This window comes from Giraffa tippelskirchi, chromosome 12 (assembly GCF_054371585.1).
Source record: "Giraffa tippelskirchi isolate mGirTip1 chromosome 12, T2T-mGirTip1v1.2.pri, whole genome shotgun sequence".
NCBI classification, from domain to species: Eukaryota; Metazoa; Chordata; class Mammalia; order Artiodactyla; family Giraffidae; genus Giraffa; species Giraffa tippelskirchi.
Genome location: NC_137286.1, coordinates 112,720,404 through 112,744,757, shown reverse-complemented (window position 1 = coordinate 112,744,757; position 24,354 = coordinate 112,720,404). Strand labels below are relative to the sequence as shown.

Here is a 24,354-nt window from a genome sequence, read left to right as displayed (position 1 = left end):
TTGGTCATATTTTCACATTTGGGATTTTTTTGGAAATATGCATAAGAGCTTAAGTGACAAAGCAAATTTAAATATGAACATTTATTTACACAAACATCTATGAGAAAGTTTGTTAATGGTAATTCTATTTTGCAGACAACTAGAGACTCAGAATGCACACATACATTACATACACACACACACACACACACACACACACACACACACACACACACACACACACACACACACACACACACACACACACACACACATATATTCCCTTTCCCCTGACTTCTAAGTTATTGCTTTTTATTGTTCCATCTTATCAATGTGTGTGGTGTGTTTGTGTGTGTGTGTGTGTGTGTGTTTCAACACTTCTGATAAAAATCCTTACTTAAAATTCTATTATAATTATCTTATAAGAGACAGTTTATCCAGAAGAAACATTAATTACTATATTCATTTTTTTCTTGTTTCTAAATAGTAGCAGCTGGTGCTTGAACTTTACCCATTGTATTTCCTGCATCTGAGCCTCTCTCCTGGGGATAATTGAAAGATTTTAAAATCAGTGTGTTTAAAATAACCGGATATTTATTTTTATCATTAGTTTACTCTTCTGTACCAACATATGAAGATGATGTTTCATACTCTAGTATTATAATACAAAGTTGATTTTTAAAAATAAATTTATTTAAATGTTTTCCCTTTTCTTTTTCAAAATAACAAAACATTAACTCTAAGTGGAGGACTTATGGGGTTAAATATATATGCAATATTTCATTTTACTGTCTGAGAATAATTTATCAGTTTTTGAACTTTGAAATTATTTGTAATAATATATTTATAGTTTTAAAACTGAAATAAATGTGCTTCATATAAAATATTTAAGAAATGCAACAAAGGAAGAATATAACAAACTTTTAAATTTTCATGAAAAAAATTAAGTTAAAATAATTATCTTAATGAAAACATAATATAAATAAATGTAAATTTTCTTCAATGTATACTAAATTTGCAGATCTAAAACAGTTATTTTGTCATTTAAATAAAAGAATCTTTCACTAATTACAGGCCTTCTCCAAGAACTATGCATGAGTGATTTTTTTTTATATTGTTTTAGAAATGTTTTTGAAATTATCCTCACAACACCACAGCTAACTAATTTTTCAAGATAAAAAAAATATTTCTTGCAAATTTATCTTGCCATTTTAGTTTCTACTCTTAATCATTGACATTAAAATGCTATGTGTGCATTCTCAGTTGGTTTAGCCATGTCCAAGTCTGCACAACCCTGTGGACTGTAGCCCACCAGGCCCCTCTGTCCATGGGAATTCTCCAGGCAAGAATACTGGGGTGAGTTGCTATGTTCTCTTCCAAGGGATCTTCCTGACTCAGGGATCAAACTTGTGTCTCTTATGTCTCCTGCATTGGCAGGCATGTTCTTTACCACTAGTGCCACCTGGGAAGTCCAATAATGCTGAGATATAGTCTTTGTCAGGGTTTCTTGTTTGAAATAAATGTATCAAAATGCCTGTTTAGATCATTTTTTTTAAGTACTTACTACATTATATTTAGTTTACTCTTTAGTATTTTCACAGCATACATAAATGCACTATGAGAGAATACACGGGAGCATATTCTGGTTATAGTAGTTGCAGATGTTTTGTTTTTGTTTTTTTCTACTGAACTCTGGGAGCTATTGAAAATTTAGCAATAGCAATTCACTCAAACATTTAACAACTATTTCTGTGTGTCAGGCACATCTGTTGGCTTTTGAGATATAAATGCCTTTACCAAAAATACATGCTTGCATTCTATGAAACAAACAAACATAAAGTAGCTGATTTATTCCACAAATAATTAATGAACTCCTAAAATATCTATATGCCAGAGATGCATTTAAATCATACTAGATATCAGGGTAAACTGCAACCTCGCAAGCTATGAAGATTAAAAGATATCTTTCTGAAAGAATTGATATTTAAACTGATCTCTGAAGGAGTAAAGTTATTCATGAGAATTTCAATGTGTTACACAAGTTTCAGGTAAAGAAAAAATATGTGTGTGAAAGCCTTAGAAGAAAGAAATCTCATACATAGCAAGAAGTAGAATTAGTTAGTATTCCTAGAATTAAAGATTGAGTTGAAGAGTATTAAAAGTTGAAGTATCAGATCAGATAGGAACTTATAACATGTAATTTGTTATTTGAACCAAGGAGGCAATAAACACTGGAGGCTGCTTGGCAGTGTGTAGAATTTATGATGTAATAGTTTTGGACTGGCACAAAGGTAGGCATCTTAAAGGGAAAAGAGATGGGTAATTTGGAGGGGTTAGCTATTTTACAGTTTTGTGTTAGTTACTCAACAGTGTTGTCTGACTCTTTGTGACCTCATGGATTGTAGCCCACCATGGTTTTCTGTTCATGGAATTCTCCAGGTCAGAATACTGGAGTGGATGGCCATTCCCCTCTCGGGGACATCTTATCAGCTCAGGGATTGAACCAAGATCTCATTCATTGCAGGCAAACTCTTTTCCACAGTTCAATCTTCCAGATGTAATTGTGTCCTATTCCATGAGCAGTTATTTCTGCCTAATCTATGTACTGTTTGGAAAAATATATGTTTTATACCAGGTTTGTTTGGAAGAGGGAAAGTAAATGATGTTTACGTCTGAATTGTTTAGCACAGGGACAAAATTGCATCTTGGTCAACTCTCTACCATTAAGAAATGAACAATAATAATGCTGGAAGACAGTGATGACTTTGACAAAAGCAGTTTCATCATATGGGTGGTTGGAGAAGTGGGATTGCAGTCGATTGAGGAGCATTCAGGGAATCACGGATTAAGATAAACGGTACAGACAATACCTTCAAGACATGGTTGGGAAAGGAAGTAGAAAGGAACAGCTATGGCTGGAGTAATTCAAGAAGTTGCTAACTGATGGGACCACAAATCATGAAGAGGCAAAAAGACAGCTTCCTTGGGGTCTTAGAATTTCAAAGTGAGATCACAAATTCTGGAGGGAACCAGAATAATATACCACTGGAGAACATCCCCTGGGGGCAATCTTCCAATTACAAATAAAGACACAGCTAGGTGGAGCACAGGAAAAGGAGGTGTTAAAGGTGAAATTAAATCATGGTCTGTTAATACTTGAGTAACCTAGAAGCCTTCTTTGTTGGAATACAAAAGGTTTATCATAACAATATGTTTCATTGTTACACAGTGAGGTAAAAGTAGGTGTTTGGAAGTTGAATCCAGTGTTTCCAGGTAATTGCCAGGTCCTGTTGGAAGAAACATTTCTAGAAAACTGTCGGGGGCTGGTAGGTGTTATCTGGTTATTTTGACAAAGAAGAAAAGGCAGCTGTGACACAGTAAATTAGTAGGATATTCTGGGACAGCAGATGAATTCTGAATAAGACATAGTAGAGGGATGATAGAAAGATCGAAGATAGCCAAGGCAAGAGGATCCCAGTATTCAATCAGTAATCTGGAGTGTTGATGGGGATCCAACTGTCTGTTAGACTTCCTCCAGTGGCTGCCGCTGCTGCTGCTACTGCTGCTAAGTCGCTTCAGTCGTGTCCGACTCTGTGCGACCCCATAGACGGCAGCCCACTAGGCTCTGCCGTCCCTGGGATTCTCCAGGCAAGAATACTGGAGTGGGTTGCCATTTCCTTCTCCAGCACATGAAAGGGAAAAGTGAAAGTGAAGTTGCTCAGTCGTGTCCAACTCTTCGCGACCCCGTGGACTGCAGCCCACCAGGCTCCTCCTTCTATGGGATTTTCCAGGCAAGAGTACTGGAGTGGGGTGCCATTGCCTTCTCCTCCTCCAGTGGCTAGACTGGCAAATGCAGATGATGGCATTATTTTCCCAGGCATATGGGGTATGGATAGTTTTTGAGAGAGATAATGATAATACTGGAGAAGGAAATGGCACCCCACTCCAGTATTCTTGCCTGGAGAATCCCATGGACAGAGGAGCCTGGCAGGCTACAGTCCATGGGGTCACAGAGTCAGACATGACTGAGTGTCTGAATTGAATTGAGGATGGCTCCTGGCCCTGGTTAATGAAAGAATTTCAAGCCGAACAGATTAATTAAATGACCAAGAACTGAAGTCAGAGACTTACTCTCAGCAGAGTAAAGACAAGATCTATGGTTTTCATAGACTTACCACTAATGAAAGATGCTCACTCTATGTAGGGCAAAGAACATTACTAAATCTATAGCTACATGGAGGAGTCCCAAAACTTTAAATATCTGGTCTTTCATAGTCAAAATCAAAGGACCAAAGGCCCAGAGTCATGTCCTCTAAACTTTCATTCCAGGCATAAATTCATTACAAATGTTTTCACTCATTGAAAATTTTGCCTGTAAGAAGGAGCTTAAGAAGGAAGAGTGGCAAGCTGATACATCATCAGTTATTACATAATTAAGAAGATATAGCAGTTCTTTGATGACAGCAATTAGAACAAAGGTAATGAGAGAGATTTAATCAGATTTAATCAGGGACCATGCTGACAACTGGCCTGGTCCAGAGTCTTGGAGGAGTTGTCTGCATCACATACCATCAGCTTCACGTCAGAGTCAGTTTCAGTTCTAGGTCTCCAAGAATTTCAGAGGCTCATTCAGGTAGGGAAGTCTTTTTTTTTTTTTTTTTTAAGGGGAAATGCAATTTTAAGAGGTAATACTTTTATGTTTAGCAGCACAAAGTTTGTTTGAAAGTACCTGATAGAATCTCTTCCATCTGGGCTGTAAGGCATCTTTTGCAAGCTATCTTTTCCAATAAACATAGTCCCCTAGCTGTTAATTGTGGTATTTTATACAGTCTCCTGGGAGCTCACCGTGTAAAGATTTTTCAGTCAGGTACTCATTTTTGTTTACAGGTTTAATGAGACTTTAACAATAATATAAAAGACCTCCCTTGACTAGAAGGAGCTCATCTAACCCTGAGCAAAATCATGGATTTCTAGTATTTATTTCTAAGGGTGACTATTTGTTTTCACACTTGCCTGGGAAACCCCATGGATGGAGGAGCCTGGTAGGCTGCAGCCCATGGGGTTTCGAAGAGTCAGACATGACTGAGCGACTTCACTTTCACTTTTCACTTTCATGCACTGGAGAAGGAAATGGCAACCCACTCCAATATTCTTGCCTGGAGAATCCCAGGGATGAAGGAGCCTGGTAGGCTGCTGTCTATGGGGTCGCACAGAGTTAGACATGACTGAAGCGAATTAGCAGTAGTAGCATTTGTTTTCCAAAGTGTGTAGATATTACATTTAATAGAACAATGGGTAGGAATTGAGGCAAAAAAAAAAAAAAAGATTGAAAGCCTCAGAGAGTTTTACCAATTGAGTTTTGATAATGACGTTGGTTCTTCCTACTAGACCAGAAAATTGAGGTGAATAGGCACAATGGAAATGCTGTTTAATATGCCAGATTTCACAAACAGCATTTGAAATTTGTCCAGTGAGATGGCTACCTTTGACAATATGTAATTCCAAGGGAATTTCCTAAGTAAGAATAATCCTTTCCAACCATAATTTGGTCACTGCCAGGGCAGTGACTCATCTGCAAGAAAAGGCTTCCATGCATTGGGAATTTGTGCAAATCATCCCCAGAATATATTTGTATCCTTGAGAGGAAGACAGCTGGATAAAATACAGTTGCCAGATAGCAAAGGGACCTAGAAGCAAAGGAAATTGGTCTTGAGGAGTATGAATAAGCTTTCCTAAGTTATACCTGGGTCAGATCTGACACCTCTGACATGTTTTGGCTACTGCTGTAGGAGGTTTCCAAAAGTATTGTTTTCCCCAACTATTTTTTATCAGTATCCCCAGTATAGTTTCTTGAGTGACTGCAGGGCAGCTCTTTGGCCCCTAGCAGAGCCCAGTATCTTACTTGAGTTTGGACAAATTGGAGCTTATCTCTTAAGACCTTATGCCCTTAGTGTGCTAGTGAGTGAGGAGGTGTAGGTTGTCCCTGAGGCTTGCTTCCTCAATGGGAGAACATAGCAAACATTTGTCAACAGATTGGCATGAAGTAGCATCATGGGCAAAATATACATTGGCCAAGTCTTAGTTCAATATCTGTGAAAAATAAGTGGGGCTTTCCATGAAGCTCTGAGGCACAAAGTAAATTGGCATCTTACCCACATAAAGACAAACAGGTACTGACTATCTGGATGTACAGAAATGCTGAAGAAAGCACTACATAAATCTCTAACTGTAAAAAGCTGTGGGCTTCTCTGGTGGCTCAAACGGTAAAGAATCTGCCCACAGTGTGGGAGACTGGGGTTCGATCCCTGGGTTGGGAAGATCCCCTGGAGGAGGGCATAGAAACCCACTTTGGTATTCTTGGAGAATTCCATGGACTGAGGAGCCTGGAGAGCTGCAGTCCATGGGGTCATGAAGAGTTAGACATGATTGATCAACACACACAAAAAGCTATGTGTTTGGAAGGATTAAGTGGAGAATAGTATGAGGGATGCAGACCACAGGGAGGTGTGGTGTGACTATATTGTTTATGGCTCGAAGATCTTGAATGAAATGGCTGCCTGCATTATGAAGTTTGCGTATGGGAAGGACTGATTTGTTACAAGGACTTGGCCATGGGATTATGAAGCCCCTTTAGGAGTATGCCTTGGCAATGGGACACATTTTTTTCTAGGGCTTCAGGTCTGAGAAGGTTTTGCGTCAAGGGAGGCAAAGGTTTACTAGGGTCTGTTGTTCTTCAGTCACTAAGATATGCCTGATTCTTTGCAACCCCATGGACTACAGCACACCAGGCTTCTGTGTCCTTCACTGTCTGCTGGAGTTTGCTTAAACTCAGGTCCATTGAGTCAGTGCTATCCAACCATCTCATCCTCTGTCACCCCTTTCTCCTTCTGCCCTCAGTCTTTCCCAGCATTAGGGTCTACATGAATCTTAATTGATGAGGCTGAATGAATGTGTCCTATGCCATTTAAAGAAGTAGACCATAAGTTAGGAGGAGCAGAATCTAGCAAATCCCTGTGACTGGGAATTGACAAACAGCAGCAAGGAGGGGGACTCTTGATATTAGGACTGGAGTTAGGATCAGATCTGGAGGGGTCAAGAATTTGTAGTTGTATTTCCCCTTTGTGGGGAAAAGGAAATACTTGCTTGTAATAATTGCAGGAGATTTCAGCCCGAAAAGTCCAGAAGGAAAAAGAAGAAACTGGTGAGTTCCTAGAAAAGACCCTATCTCAAAAAACCAGGGACCAAATTTATTTACCTTCATATCTGTGTTGGAAACTCCCACCATTTGTGCCTTTCCTGTACTCTGATCTTGAGGCTGGCGGGGTTCAAGACAGACGTTTATTCCTGTGTCTACAAGAGCAGTAATAGTCTTGGATTCTATAAAAAGGTCCAATTCTCCCCACGGTGTTAGTGCAATATTGAGATGACCCTAACGCTCTCCTCAGATCATGCTTATTTGTGAGTATCTAGGAAAGGGGGACATCTGTCGAATTTCTCAGAAAGTCCATTAAACCAGTCAGAACAAGGAGTTTGGGGCACTGATAGGGCCTCCTTTTTAACTTTGGGTAATTCTTCCAATGGCCAGGCAGCTGATAATAGTGGTAGGGACCTGGATCCTGGAAGGGCCCTTGAGAATTTGTCTTTCCATTTGCTGCAGCTGCAAATCCATGATATTCATGGTCTTAAGTTTTTCTGTGCAGTGATTGTTATAGAGAGCTGATTAGTCAAGTTGACCAGATCATGAGTGTCCATTGTTTTCCAATTTAACTGTGCCCATTTCATCAGCAATAGATTTTCTCATTAATTCCCCAGCAAAGATTGAATTAAAGATGATTTCATTAAGTTAAAGAGGATTTTGCCACAGGAGATAGCAGAGTTTTCCCAGAATATGTTCTGAGGGCATGAGTAATAACTATGAACAATTTCATGAGGTCTTTGTGTAAAAACTGAATTTTCCTTTAGTCAATGGAATGAGAAAAACACAAGGAGTTTCTTCACTAACGTTGGTCCCATGACACTGATGTCCTTTCTATGGATATCATCTAAAGGGTGAAGCCAGACAGCAGTAGTTTTCCAGTGTCTGGCTTGGTTTTCTCTAAGATTTTCATTAGTTGATACAAGTCAGAGAATTCTGGATCATAGGTGTATATCACAAAGTTACATTCTCAAAAGCACAGCATTGGGAAATTCCTTAAGTGTGGCACATAATTCTGCTGGGGACAAAGACCTGTATTCTACCAGGTAGTGAATATCAGCATGGCTGAAAGTGGTGACAAAGGGAAAAGTTTTCATGGGAAGACTACTAGGTAGGAAGATTTTGGAAGAGGAACAGGAGAATCAGAAAGATACAATGGCATTGGGAATTCCCTGGTAGTCCAGTGGCTAGAGCTCCATTCTTGTACTACAGGGGGCACAGGTTTGATCCCTGGTTGGGGAACTAAGAGCTCACATGTTATGTGGCAGAGCCAAAAAGAAGGCAAAGACAAAAAAGGAGCTTATCAAGTTCTGGGTAAATTGCTGAAGGAGAAGGAGAGGTGGAAGAAGGCTCTTGACCCATTTTTAGAGTATTTGTTGTTGTTGTTTAATCACTAAGTCATAGCTGACTCTTTTGCAACCCCATGGACTATATAGCCCGCCAGCATCCTCTGTCCATCAGATTTCCCAGGCAAGAATACTGAAGTGGGTTGCTATTTCCTTCTCCAGGTGATCTTCCCATCCCAGGGATCAAATCCAGGGAATGAGGCACAAATTTTTATTTGTAGGAAGGAACTTAGAAACAGTATCTGAAAATAAAGTAATTTTTGATTCACAGACCTTTTGGGTTTCATAAGTTCTTTGGGAGGCTTCAGTATATCAATTGAATTAGGTTTCCCTCTCTATTTGCTTAGTTTCAGACCTTTTAGCTTCTAATTATACACACAAAAAGACCAGTTTTGGAATTTCAAAAACTCCCTGTTGTGGCCAGATCAATTTTATGCCACGAAGTGATGGGACCAGATGCCGTGATCTTAGTCTTTTGCATGTTGAGTTTTAAGCCAGCTTTTTCACTATTCTCTTTCACTTTCATCATGAGGCTCTTTAGTTCCTCTTCACTTTCTGCCATAAGGGTGGTGTCATCTACATATCTGGGATTATTGATATTTCTCCTGGCAATCTTAATTCCATCTTGTGCTTCATCCAGCCCAGCATTTTGCCTGATGTACTCTGCATATAAGTTAAATAAACATGGTGAAAATATACAGCCTTGACATATTCCTTTTCACATTTTGAGCTGGTTTATTGTTCCATGTCTGGTTCTAACTCTTGCTTGACCTACACACAGGTTTCTCAGGAGGCAGGTAAGGTGGTCTGATATTCCCATCTCTTTAAGAATTTTCCCGTTTGTTGTGGTCCACAAAGTCAAACTGGAGGAGGAAATGGCAACCCATTTCAGTATCCTTGCCTGGAGAATCCCATGGACAGAGGAACCTGGTGGGCTACAGTCCATGGGATCTCACAGATTTGGACATGACTGAGCAACACACACACACAAACACACACACACACAGAGTCAAAGGCTTTAGTGTAGTCTATGAAGCAAAGGTATTTTTTTTTTTCTGGAATTCCCTTGCTTTTTCTATGATCCAACAGATGTTGGCAATTTTATCTCAAGTTCCTCTGCCTTTTCTAAATCCAGCTTGTACATCTGGAAGTTCTCAGTTCATGTACTGTTGAAGCCTATCTTGGAGAATTTTGAGTATTACTTTCTTAGCATGTGAAATGAGTACAATTTTGTGGTAGTTTGAATATTCTTTGGCATTTCCCTTCTTTGGGATTGGAATGAAAACACCTTTTCCAGTCCTGTAGCCACCACTGTTGAGTGACATAGTTCTTTTCACAAGGTCAAAAATAATTTTTCTTCCTTTTATTGTTTTAATACTTTAGATTCAGGAAATCTTAAATGTGTTTAAATTTTAATGGGAAGAAGTCATATTAGACTTTTAAAATTGTGTTTCTTAAAACTAGAGGCTTTAGGGACTACCCTGGTGGTTCTGTGGCTAAGACTCTGCTCTCCCAATGCAGAGGGCCCGGATTTGATCTCTGGTCAGGGAACTAGATCCCATATGCTAGAGGTTTTATATTATTGGGCCACAATAAGAATAAAAATTACTACATCATATTGCAACAGCTGTTAGACTCTCAGATTAGAAAGAGACTATAAAGTTTACTTAGGTTGAAGACATAAACTTCAATAATCCAATGTCAGATTTTTCTGGCATTTTAGATATAGAAAATATTGTAAAGATATGACATCTATATCTTAAAATTTTAAGATTGCATTTATTAAAATAATAAGCCTAGGTATATAATAAGTCTTCATTATACAATGAACTTTAGCTTAAAATTCATACGCATCCTGAAACTGCTTTTTACATCTTGAGCCAAAATTTAAGAACAACAAGCCTTACTCAAGTCTGAGATCAGGAAAATATTTAAGAGGAAATGTGTAAGCACTGTGACAGTGACTTTCTAAGGAGAAAATAGCATCAAACCAACATAATTGTTTCTCTCACAATTCAACTACTCTTCAAGAAAAGTGACTTGTTTTCATATATAACATGAAAAAACAAAGCATTAGAAATTTTACTAAAGAAATCTAGAAATGAATATGAACTCTGAAAAAATAATTTTTGAGGCTAGATTCTAACTCTGTTCTTTTAAGACTTATTCTCAAAGCATTTTCAAATTCTTCAGAAAAGGCTCAAGTCCCTGTCATAATCATTTGCTAATGTACCTAGGTTATGTGAAAAAAAAAAGACTACCTTGACAGTAATTAGTTTTTTGACTTTGCCTAGATCTTGTCAAATTCTATGTATGCCCTATTTCATTTTATGTCTATGGTCTCACCAACCTCTAAAACTGAAAGTAAAATAAATTATATTTTTCCCTATCTTCTCTAATATTGCATCCATCACAACTTGAGTGACTTGAAAATAAAATATACTAGATCATTTTCCCAATAACATTTCCCAAGCTATGAAATTCTTAATGAGGTGTAAAACTTTCTGCCGTAAGTACATTATTTAACTGTAGAAAGTTAACATAAGGATCTGAATTTATCCCAAACCTCCTGGAAACCTATCTGGAGCCATTTTGCAGGGCTGTCTCTAATATCTTGATTTTTAGACATTATTCATGCAGTCTGACACCAAACCAGAAATATCAGGGTCTCAAAGGGGAATTCTTGATCTAATTGGCAACTTACAGTTCTGACTCTATTCTCCTTAGTTAAATGAGAGTCAATAATATTATGCTTATTCTTGATTTAAAGATGTATCCTTCAGGGAATTTTGGAACTTTTCTGTTCAGTGTGTTAATGTCTGAAAGAATTCTGTTTTGTTGCATATGCCTAAGCCTGAATTTCTAAAATATATGCTAGAAAATACCATATTCTGGGGTTGTAATTTGCAAACTTGTGAAAGGAAGACAAATACTATAGCAATTTTTCTATTAATTATTTTAAATATTTATTATTGCTATTAAATATTTTAAATATTTAAAGGAAAACGTAAATTCTGATGAAAATAACTATGTTACAAAGGAAAATATTATAGATAACAGAGAATACACATAATTTTACTGGGTTTAGATTCATAAACTTGTCTGTATATTCATTTGGGTGTCTGATGTATACAAAAAAATCTTCTGGAAATAATACCAAATATGTTTTTTCTTATCTAACTCTAATTTTTTTTTTATTTGCTTACATTACACTGGCAAGGCCCTACAGAAAAATGTTGAATAGAAGTAGTACTAGTAGATTTTGTTGTCAATCTCAAGATGAAAAGGATTCAACAAAATTTGATATTTGCTGTATGAATGAATGAAGTGGTTTATATAATTAAAAGTTTTCCTTTAAGTTCAACTTAGTTTTGATGCATTACCAACCATATATTTGATACTTTTATTTTTTGTATTCATTTCTCGTTTCACATACTTTTCTATATTTGGTTGCTAATATTTTCTTACAGTTTATGCAAATAACTTTAAGAGAGACAATGACCATTAATTTTCCTTCCCTGTATCATCCTTTTCAGGTTTTGTATCAATGCTATATTTGCCTCATTAAAACACCTGGAGGACATGATCTCTTTTTCCATTCTCTGGTGACAGTTTTTTTTACTTTAGTTTAAATATGTTTTACTTATGTTTGCATTGGAGAAGGAAATGGCAACCCACTCCAGTGTTCTTGCCTGGAGAATCCCAGGGACGGGGGAGCCTGGTGGGCTACCGTCTATGGGGTCGCACAGAGTCGGACACGACTGAAGCGACTTAGCAGCAGCAGCAGCAAATCACTGCTATATTAAAGAATATTAATATTAATGATAATTATTTTCACATCTACTAAACAACTAGCTGTGATCCATCCATCTAAAGATATCTGTAGTACCTGGGGGCCTGTTTCTAATGTTTGTTTTTCTCCCTGTAACTTCTTTATAAGCTTGCTACTTTTCTTTAATGTCAAGTGCTGTATGCACATACACAAGAAATCAAAGAATCTAAGTAAGTTTATCTCTTTCTAATGAGAATTTATTTTGACTGTTTGCTGGCATTTACATTAGAAAATCACCTTAATGCAATTGGAGATTTCATTGATTCAAATCTAGGTTTCAGCCTTTGTATTATTTTGTCTATTTCCAGTTTCTCTGACTTCTAGAATATAGTTCTTCATAAGTTCAGTTGAGAGTCCATTTATTTACCAGAGTTCCCTGTTTCTGTTTGCCCTTAAATTCTAATTGTTATCTTTCAATCTCTGTTTAATTTCTAAACGTACTGTAACTATTTTTTACTCACTTAGCACATTTAGGAATCAGCAAATAACCACTAAGGGAAAACTGGCACACAATAGTGGCCACACTTGAACTTTCCTGCCTTATGATCCCACATTTGCCCTCAAGTTCTGACTGCCTTTGAGGCCAATATCCATTCCTCCACCAAGCCACATGGTACCACCAGAAGTTCTGCTTAGTTGCCGCATTATTAGCTTCTTAGGTTCTCAGACTCCTACTTGATGCTGCTTATAGTTGGTAGAAACCAACTACCAACTGAGGAGGAAAGAAAAAGTTATGTGTAATTTTGAGCTGACTTTCATGAGTTTACCTTTATTCTAGGATCTTATTCTTTCAGATCCTGGCTGTCTTAGAAGCTATAAGTATATTCCAGTAGTTATTCTGATATTTTATGTAATCTCTTTTCTGGTGTTCCTGGTGAGGGGGGGTTAGTTAGCAACAAGTTATTGCATTGTAACTGGAAGTAAAATACTCCATGTCACTTTCTATCTTGAAATACGTCATTTATTTCCTTATTAATGTTATGCATCTAATACAGTTTCATTTTTAAATTGTTTTAAGGATTTATTATCAGAGCACATAATTGAGTCTACTGGCCCTATCATGCATGTATATTGAGAGTGTTCTATATATAAAATATGATATCTTAATGTCTTTATTGTGAAACAGCCTATAATATTACTAGATGTAAGAGCCAAAATTAAGTATCATGGATTTTATGAAATCCTAAAATTGGATGAAGTACAAGCTAGAATCAAGATTGCCGAGAGAAATATCAATAACCTCAGATATGCAGATGACACCACCCTTATGCCAGAAAGTGAGGAAGAACTAAAAAGCCACTTGATGAAAGTGAAAGAGGAGAGTGAAAAAGTTAGCTTAAAGTTCAACATTCAGAAAACGAAGATTATGGCATCCGGTCCCATCACTTCATGGCAAATAGATGGGGAAACAGTGGAAACAGTGGTTGACTTTATTTTGGGGGCTCCAAAATCACTGCAGATGGTGATTGCAGCCATGAAATTAAAAGACAGTTACTCCTTGGAAAGAAAGTTATGACCAACCTAGACAGCATATTAAAAAGCAGAGACATTACTGTGCCAACAAAGGTCCGTCTAGTCAAGGCTATGGTTTTTCTAGTAGTCATGTATGAATGTGAGAGTTGGACTATAAAGAAAGCTCAGCACCGAAGAATTGATACTTTTGAACTGGGGTGTTGGAGAAGACTCTTGAGAGTCCCTTGGACTGCAAGGAGATCCAACCAGTCTCTCCTAAAGGAGATCAGTCCTGGATGTTCATTGGAAGGACTGATGTTGAAGCTGAAACCCCAATACTTTGGCCACCTGATGCAAAGAGCTGACTCATTTGAAGGGACCCTGATGCTGGGAAAGATTGAGGGCAGGAGGAGAAGGGGATGACAGAGGATGAGATAGTTGGATGGCATCATGGACTCAATGGACATGAGTTTGGGTTAACTCCAGGAGTTGGTGATGGACAGGGAGGCCTGGCATGCTGCAGTCTATGGGGTCGCAATGACTGAGTGAATGAACTGAAAGTTTTTTACATAATTATATATGTATATTTTTGTTTAATCAGTTGGGTACAGAATATGAATCAACAATCTACTTCAAATTTTTGTCAGTCGTTTTCCAAATGACATAATTTCTCACAGTAAAAATCACCTACTTATATAAAACAACATTTACTAAAACCTCACAAGAATAGTAATTTAGAAACATATAGTTAAATGGTTAAACTCAATTTCAAATTGATTAAATTAACATTTAACTAGTAATTCATTTTAGGTAGGTTATGTTTGTAATTTACCATTTCTGACTGTTTTCAAGTTTATTATCTCCTAATAAATACAGATAATCTATCTTTTAAATTTCTTTAAGGTGAGAAAAATTTACAATTCATTTATTGCTTCCTAAAACAAATCATTTAACTCCAAATGGATTTTTCTGACATATTAATAATAATGGACATAAGGAGAGAAGCTTAAATTTAAAACTAAAACTTTGTATACAGTTCTGAACAATCGGTGGCGCTTTATAAACCCCATCTTTTTGTGCTTTTTGTGTGTGGTTTGCAGACTGTCAGAAACTAGCCATTTGCTGACACCTCAAAGTGATATGGACTCTGGTAGCTCTGAAGAATTCTATCAGGCTGTGCACCATGCTGAGCAAACATTCAGAAAAATGGAAAGTTATTTGAAGCAACAGCAACTCTGTGATGTCATCCTGATTGTTGGGAACCGAAAAATACCTGCACACAGGTATAGTAATCTGTCTTTATCAGAAATATGAATTATTATATTTAGAATGATGGTCTGGTATATAGATTTTGAAATACTCCATAATTAGAGAAGTAAGAATCCACCTTTTTAAGGAAGTTTGGGTAATTTTCTTGGTGAGAGTTATAATGCCATGTTAAGTCATCTTTTCAAGAATTAAAGCAAATGTAAATAGTTCAAAAATTAAGCTTCTAATAAGGTTGAAAAATACCCCATTTATTGACTCACTACTGAGTCATACTAATTGGGAATCAATTTGGACTTAGGAGTATGTACCTAAGCTCTGAAATGAGATATGCTTTTCTGTCAAAATTGAAAGAAAGTCAGGTTATCTTTGGTATACACCGTCGATTTCAACTAAGAAATTCAATGTGATATCACAGGAAATTCATAGTAATATCTTTATTTTAAATTTATTTAAAGTTCTTTAATTTGTGACATACTGATATTATTTCTAAGGCCCAATGTATTCAAAGATTAATGCATTTTTAAATGTTCCTTATTATTTACCTATAAATAATAATTCTAAGTTACATGAACTAGATATCTGATTATTTGTGTCCTATTGATATGCTATTAGTTTCCGAAAATTCATTAAATTTGATGTTGAATTTTTTCTCAATTTTTCTATTATTTTTTGAAATTTTAATGAGAAAATAATTTTAATTTAATTTTTGATACTGATTATTTTAAATAGTTGAATATATGGACAAATTGCCTTAGGCTACCTTGATGTATGCCATTTAATACCATTAATACTGATGAATAAACAGAAAACAATAAACTGTGTATAATAAATATTTTCAATGTACCTCTCTTTCCCATATTTTTAAACTTATGTTGCATTATCTCAATAATATATATGCATCTAAGTGCAAACTATGAGAAGAATTCCAAAATATAAGGCTATATCTCTATTATGATAAGAATGCTAAATCGTGGACATTGCATTTAAACCAATACACTAAAAATGCATAGGAAAGAACATTTGACATTAAATAATTCATCTAGATCTTATGGGGTTCAATTCATCAACTAACTATGACAGCAATTCTAATAATACAATAGTGATAGTCACTAAGTCATGTCCAATTCTTTGTGACCCCAAGGACTGAAGCTTGCCAGGCTCCTCTGTCCATGGACTTCTCCAGGCAAGAATACTGGAGTGGGTTGCCATTTCCTTCTCCAATAATACAATATTCACACTTATTTTGCAAGCACTTCTATGAAGCTGCATTATCATTACCAATAGAACAATTGTATTGTCATTATTATTGAGACAGTGCTGCGATATGTGTGACAAATATGTAGATTATTCTAACCTATCATCTAAATAATATCTAGATAAAAATTCTGTTAACAAGTGATTTTAATTTCAAATGTAGCTAAGTTTATTTTATTTAAATTACCCACTAGTTTAATATATATCTACATATTAAGACAGAGGGAGTCACCTCAAAAGTATGTCAACAGATTAAATTCTCACTAATTTTTTAAAGCAGAGCTTTATATAATTTTAATAATCTTATTTTATAGACTTTTATTGGTACTAATTTAGTATTTCTCATTTGAAGCAATTTTAATCAGTATATTGAGCAATTCCTCATATTAATTATATTCTATTGTTTTCCATATTACTCTCCTTATCCAGATTGTTAATATTATTCTCTAAATAATTTGGTAAATTATGCATTTATTTTATAACAAATATGACTAAAACATAAGTTTGTTTATTGGTTTAGATTACTGGAAAATATATCTTAGCAATATATTACTTATATGAATAATATTCTAAACATTTCAATATTTTATGTATTTAGCATATATGAAATTAGATATATTATTGTCAGTTATCTACATTTTTCAAAATTTTACCCTATTCACTAAATTTATTTAAATTAGGATTTATATTTTCTCACTCTGTGGTTTAAAACTTTAGTACTATCCTTTCAACAAGTAGATATCTGTGTTAAACATGTATTAACAAATATGTGGGAAAATATTTATGGGACACTTGCAAAAGGCAAGCACTGTTTTTAATAATTGCAAGTACATTGCACCTCCTTGTTTATACTTTTGCAAAAAAAATGACTGTAATTAATGCAAAATTAGATCTTTGCTTTAAAAAATAATAATCTTAGTAATAGCAACAAATGAATGGATGTTTAAGTTATACTGTTATATTTTTATTAGCAAAATTGAATATTGTCTTTGGACAAAATATGTATGATATTTGAGTCATTAGCAGTGAATAATATGGGACTAATAAGGTAAGTTCAAATAATGGAAAAATAAACAATTTGCATTAAGATCTCCTATTCTGCCTGAAAAGACATTGCAAGTTAAATGTCATAGTCATTCACAAAGATCATGTGTGTTTTCTTTCATATTAATTATCTTGTCATTTGAAACTTTCAAATCAATTCCCATTTAAGTTAACAGATTATGACCATTACTGACTTCTCATAAAATCTTTAGCTTATGTGATGACTATATTGCATATATATATTTAATCTGATGTAAGTCATAACTATTTATTAATGAAATGCCATGTCTTTACAGGTATATTTAGATTATCGATAGGCATATTTTTAAGCAAATTAGCTCTGAAAGGCTAACAGTATTTAAGATAACCATTAATACATTTTCAGAATTAAAAAATAATAAAAATCTTGAGTTTATCTGTGCTTTAGCTTCTCAAAGAAATTCTAAAATACAGACTTCTTATCAATGGTCCAGATTAATTGATTAGCAACTACCAAAACAAAACATCTGAAAGTAAAACTCCGAATTCTAAATATAGGAATTTTTGTTAGCTGGGCTGCCTATAATTAGGATGTCAGATGCTGAAAATTAGACTAGCAAGATCAATATTAATAATTTAGACAGTCAAAATTTCAATAGTAAAAGAATACTTATAAATCTAAAACAAAAGCAACTCAGATTATTAGAATTGTGTTCCCAAGGAAAAGTGAAAATGAAACAACAGACTTTACTCATGTGATTTGTCCAAAAAGCCTTGATATGACTATCTTGTTGATACAAATGTAACCTAGTCCATAGGACACTATTTATAATAGTTGATTTACTCAGATATGACCATACAGGCACCATAAATATGACGTTCCAAGAAGTTTTTCTTAATAACTTAAGTCAGCATGCCAGGTTTTCGCCAAACATAACCTCCAAATATACAGGGAATAACCTCACTTTTTAATGTCATATCTATTGAAAAAATTATGCATAAAGGAAAGCATATAGAAATAGGGAGATTGTGAAAGCATATGTGTTCTATAACTGACTGAAGGATAGATTTCTGGTATCATTGTTAAAGTTATGACTGCTGCATTCAAAATTAAAGAACACATATAAAACCCTAAAATATCTGAAAAAAAAAAAAAAGAAAGAAAGAATTAAGGAGTTTCCATGGCTTACTCTCTTATGATATACAAGTATATAATGAAATACAGTTAAGCTTTTGAGTTTTTTTCTCCTTTAGCCATTATTAAGAATAAGTGCCTTGGATATAAATAAATGGGAAAATCTTAAACAGCTAACTTCCTCTGAGTTGGAAATAATGGTGCTTTTAATTTTATGTGCATAGAAAAACTGTGGAAGAATCTAAAACATACAGTCAACAGTCTTTGTTCTTGGGAAGTAAGGCTCCTAGGCACGATAAAGGAGGCACTAGAATTATTTTTAATGTATAAACATATATATGCTTTGAACTTCTTAGTATGAACATTTCAAAATCAAATAAATTCTTAAGGGAAAAATAAAATGATATATGATAGAGAAGAAAGGATCTTGCTCTATAGACCAAAATATCGGGTATCTCAGGAAGCAACATATTCTATTTTCATTTTCCTGCAGGGGCTTCCCTGGTGGCTCAGACAGTAAAGAATCTGCCAAAATGTGGGAGACTCAGGTTCGATCCCTGGGTTGGGAAGATACCCTAGAGAAGGGAGTGGCAGCCCACTCCAGTATTCTTGCCTGGAGAATTCCATGGACAGAGGAGCCTGGCAGCTACAGTCCATGGGGTTGCAAAGAGTAGGACACAACTGAGTGACTACCACTTGACAGTGTATTTATTTATTTCAAGAATATATTTATCATTCTAATGTTCTTTACTGAGCACTAGTATTATGGAAATAGTTGAGGCTAAAAGTGGGAATTGCTATATTTATAAACATATTTACTTTCATAAGTAACTTAGATATTAATACTCAAGAGTAGGCAAACAGTAATGTTTATCTCTACTGATGGAAAGTTATTTTATAGATATTCTTTGATGGGAGCAAAATAAATTATAATAGTTCTGTACAAACTTCAGAAGAAAAAAAAAGAAAGATCCCAGTGCCTGCTGGCTTCGGTAACTCTAGGCAACCCCATTGCACTAGGCTCCGGAAGTGCTCCTGTGGACACAGGATGCCTGTGAGGGCCCCTCAACCCAGACTAGGTTCCTTGAACCCAGGCTTCTGGCTGGCCCAACCAGGCCAACCACCAAAGATCCAGGTTTTTATCTTTCCCAGTGTTGGGCCACCCCCTTGTGCCGCCAGGCTCCAGTGCCAGGCTTGTCCCTGTGGATCCAAAATTTAAGTTGGTTCCCATGGATCTGGGCTTCTCTTGTGGCTCAGCTGGTAAAGAATTCTCCTGCAGTGCGGGAAACTGGAGTTCGATCCCTGGCTTGGGAAGATCCTCTGGAAAAGGGAAAGGCCATGCACTCAAGTATTCTGGCCTGGAGAATTCCATGGACTGTACAGTCCATGGGGATGTGAACAGTCGGATACCACTGAGCGACTTTCCCTTTCACTTGCCCTTGGATCCAGGCTGTCTGCTGTCTCTGCAACAGAAACTTGCTCTGGCAGAACAAACCCTCAGACTGGCCCGGAAGTTTTCACCTTACAAGCAGACTCTGGTGGTTCCAAGTCCCAAGCTTACTCTACTGCCACGCTAGCCACAAGAATAATCCAATACTGCAGTATGCTGGTGTGTTAATCACTTTAATATATATGTTAGAGGACAAAAGTGTTCAAAATAACTATAGCTACAATAATTAGTTAATAAATACACAGTGTAACACAGGTGAATTGTGACATCAAAACAAAATATGGGGGGGTGAGAAAGTGGGAATAAAAGGTCAGAGTATTTGTATGAGATTGAAATTAAGTTATAAGCATAAAATTGACTTATTTTCATAGACTATTTTATGTAAATTTCATGGTAATCATAAAACAAACTTACAACAGATACACAAAAGTAAAGGAGAAAAGAATCAAAGCATAACACTAGAAAATCATCAATCCCCAAGAAAAGATATCAAAAAAGGAAGGAAAAAACAAGGAATCAGCAAAACAGTCAGAAAACAATACAATGACATTATAAATCCTTACCTATCAGTAATTATTCTAAATATAATTGGATTAAATTATTTAATACAAAGGCATAGAGTGGCTGAATGACTTAAAAACTAAGACCCAATTATATTCTGTCTACAAGAGACTCAGCTTTAAGCATACATATAGTCTCAAAGTAAAGGGATAGAAAAAGTTATTCCAAGCAAACGAAAATAAAGAGATCACAGTAGCTATGGTTATTTCAGACAGAATAGACTTTAAGCCAAAAATCATAACAAGAGACAAAGATGGGCACTATATAGTGATAAAAGCGTCAATTCATCAATAGACTATAACAATTATAAAAGTATTATGGTAAATATTTTCACAGTATACATATGTATCACATTCACACATTATATATCACCAGTGGGCTTCACAGGTAGCTCAGCTGGTAAAGAAACCGCCTACAATGCAGGAGAATCTGGTTTGATTCTTGGGTTGAGAAGATTCTCTGGGGAAGGAATAGGCTACCCACTCCAGTATTCTTAAGCTTCCTTGGTGTCTCAGATGGTAAAGAATCTGCCTCCAATGCGAGAGACCTGGGTTCGATCCCTGGGTTGGGAAGATCTCCTGGAGGAGGGCATGGCAACCGACTCAAGTATTCTTGCCTGGAGAATTCCCATGGACAGAGGAGCCTGGCGGGCTGCAGTCCATGCAGTCACAGAGAGTGGAACATGACTGAGAGACTAATCACAGCACAGCACATATCAACACTATCTCAACAAAACTAAGCTAGGGGAGATAAAAGAAGCTGAAAACTTTTTTTTTTCCCATTGTTTAGATATCATTTAAATATCTTCTTTATTCCTACTGTGAATATACAGCAATCAGTGAAGCATCTTTCCTTGTATTAATTAAAACAGATGTTTATCAAACATATTATAGCATTGGTCTATGCCCTGCTGGTGATGCAAAAGAATTATAAAACACGCTCATTTTCCTTGTGAAGCTTCCAACTATCTTAAAGAGGAAAGAATAACCCATAGGACAAGGTACTTGTGTTTGTAAATAACTACAGTTGAAATATATGGCTTTGATTACAAATACAAGAGACAATGAAAGAAATGAGTACTATATGAGAGTATTATAAAAGTTTTTTTAGGAGAAATTGAAATCAGCCTAATGAAAGAGAACAAATATGCTATTTTAGATTGAATAGTATGGAAAATAGAAAAGTAAAGAATTTGCGGTTTTGAAAATTATGATGTACGAGCTTAGCTAACGTGGAGCAATATAGAAAGTAAGCTACAAAATTAAGGCAAATGTGGTTATCATAAACCTTGATATCTGGTAGAGAGGTTTGCATTTGAAATTATGTGTACAATTAAAAGTTCACAGAGGTGCTTGAATAGGGGAGTAACATAATCAAATCAATGCTGTGCTTAGTCATTCAATCATGTCTGATTCTTTGAGACCCCATAGGCTGTAGCCCACCAGGTTACAGCCTGGTCGCAAAGAGTCAGCCACTACTGAGAGACTAACACTTTTACTTTCAACAATACTAGTTAACACTCACTCTGTTGCTTATCTGCCAAGCCCCATTTGAATTACATCTCATATACTAACCCACTTTGTCCTGAAAAGGAAGAAAATTATTTTTCCACTTTTTCTCTCATAGAATAGAGAATGGAGAAATTAAGAATTCACCCAAATTATGCATTTCATAGGTGGTGGAAATAAATTCAAACCCAGGCTGTCTGTCTATAGAAGTAGTGCTTTAACAACTACAATAGTCTGCTTAGCATAATTTACAAAGACAGCTCTGAAAACTGGTACAGGTTTAGAAAATGTACAAAAGATGGGCAGAGCAAAAACTAGCTACTGCCCCAGGAAGCTGTTATACTTAATCCAGGCATGAAATGAGGACTATGTAAACATTGAAAAAGAGATGAATTGAGAAATACTTTGAACAGTGTCATTAGTCAGGATCTTTGGATGCAGAGTGGAGACTGGAATTCAGGTGTGCAGGGTATTTTCAGAAGAGCAGGATAGGGCAGAAGAAGAAGCAAATCCAGGATGTGGTCTCAGCGGGTCCGTCATTTCATCTTTAACTCCTAGTCATACCCTGAGGAAAAGGGACAGCTTTCACACCTTGGTTCTATTAGTCATCATTGTTGGACCCACTCACAGGCTGAGTTGGGAAGGTTGTAGAATTTGGGAGATGAGGTAAGAGTAGCCAGAGCACATAGAGGGAGGCAGCTTCTGTTAGACAAACTGCAATTGGTCTCCACAGAAAGGGCAACTGGGAGCAGTTAGGTATCAATATCACTGGTGCTGGAAACATAGGTGTACCTCATAAAAGGGGTCTGGACACAAGAACCATACAGTCCAATTCAAGAGGAAAGATGGATCTTGTGTCATATTTATATAGGCAACAAAGCCATAGGACATAAGTGATGACTTTGTGATACTGTGAAAATTCAATATATTGGTGATGCACCAAGTAGAACCAGGGAAGTAACAATAAAAGAGCCCTCCCATTAAATACTCTGAGTTTAGTTGAGAGCACACCAGAATGCTACTGGGATATCTAGTGAGCAGTTTCTATAGGCTTTCTAGATAAAATGCTAGATTAAAACCGCAATAAATGTTATAATTAAGCCCATGCTCAAACATGGTTCTGAAACAGTGAGTGTTAAGGCCAAAATTTAGAGACCCCAGGGAAAAAAAACTGGAGGCAGTGAAAGGGTCAAGAAATAAGAGTAAGAAAAGTCAAAGAATTTGAGGAAAACCGGGCTAAGGAAGTCTGCACTGCCTTAGCTAAAATGGGATTTAGAGAAGGCGTGGGAAGTCCACAGTGTCAAACTCCACAATAACCTGGAGCAGGACTTAGACAGATTTAATAGCTTTGTAAGGAAATAAATTTGTAGTGACCTCAATAAGAGATTTTTCCAGAATGACTGCAGGCATTCACTTATGTATGCAGTTTTTGCTCCTGCTTCTCTTGCATTAATAGAAGCTATATACTCACCTACGAAGATATTACTTTCTGTTATGCATTGCATTCCTCTTTTAACATCTAATTCAAATTTTATGTGTCACTAAATCTAAATGCAGTATAAACTTTTCTATACTTCTCTTACTGAGTTAGCAGTATTTTGTATTTTATAGCTGATGGAGAAGATTTCATATCATTATTTAAGATAGAATTCTGTAGGTTTTGTAATATTTTCCTCTACATGGACATTGCCTGGTTGCAAATAAAGCCCTTATATACTTAAACTGGTTAACTGGCTAACTTTATGTCAATATATTTCTTATGCTCCAGGCATGTTTTTAAAGCTTACTTTTCTTATTTTTCATATATATATATATATATATATATATATATATATATATATCTGTGGTTTATGGTAGTTTACTTTGGTATTCAGTTATATTTAGTTCTTTTGATAAAACTGATTAACACTGATTTATCTAATCAGTGTGTAACAAATATTTAAAGCTATTTGTATCTTAATTATTTTGTCACCTATGGGAATATAAAGAGTTTATATTTAACATGTTTAGGTACTAACTGTCCATTTAAATATGTAGCAAACTGGTAATTTTAAATATTTCTAACATGCTACCATTAGGTTATTAATATTAGTAGTTAAAATCATGAATCACATCCCTAAATTCATGAAGTATATACTGAGGGTTTTTTTTTTTTAGTTGAAAAAAGTCATAAACTTATGAATCATAAACACTATAAATCATAAAGTTATACTGATATCACTAATTTTAATCCACTTTAAACAAAAAATAGCTTCAGGGATAATTCAGACAACTGTTTAAACACACATCTTAACTACAATTCAGTTTTCAGTTTTTATTTTTTACAGTTCTCTATTCATTTAGAATCAGA

At 35.7% G+C, this 24,354-nt stretch overlaps 1 protein-coding gene across 3 annotated transcripts in view; it reads left to right on the top strand.

Moving 5' to 3' along the window:
* Positions 1 to 24,354, top strand: part of KLHL1 (kelch like family member 1) — a 376,595-nt gene that overhangs the window by 77,431 nt on the left and 274,810 nt on the right. For 2 of the 3 annotated variants that reach the window (XM_081547212.1, XM_081547211.1), the window contains exon 2: positions 14,905 to 15,087. The exons of the other annotated variant lie outside the window; for it this stretch is intronic. In XM_081547212.1, coding sequence (XP_081403338.1) covers positions 14,905 to 15,087 — 183 coding nt within the window. The remainder of the gene's footprint in view (positions 1 to 14,904; positions 15,088 to 24,354) is intronic. 3 annotated transcript variants of the gene reach the window in all.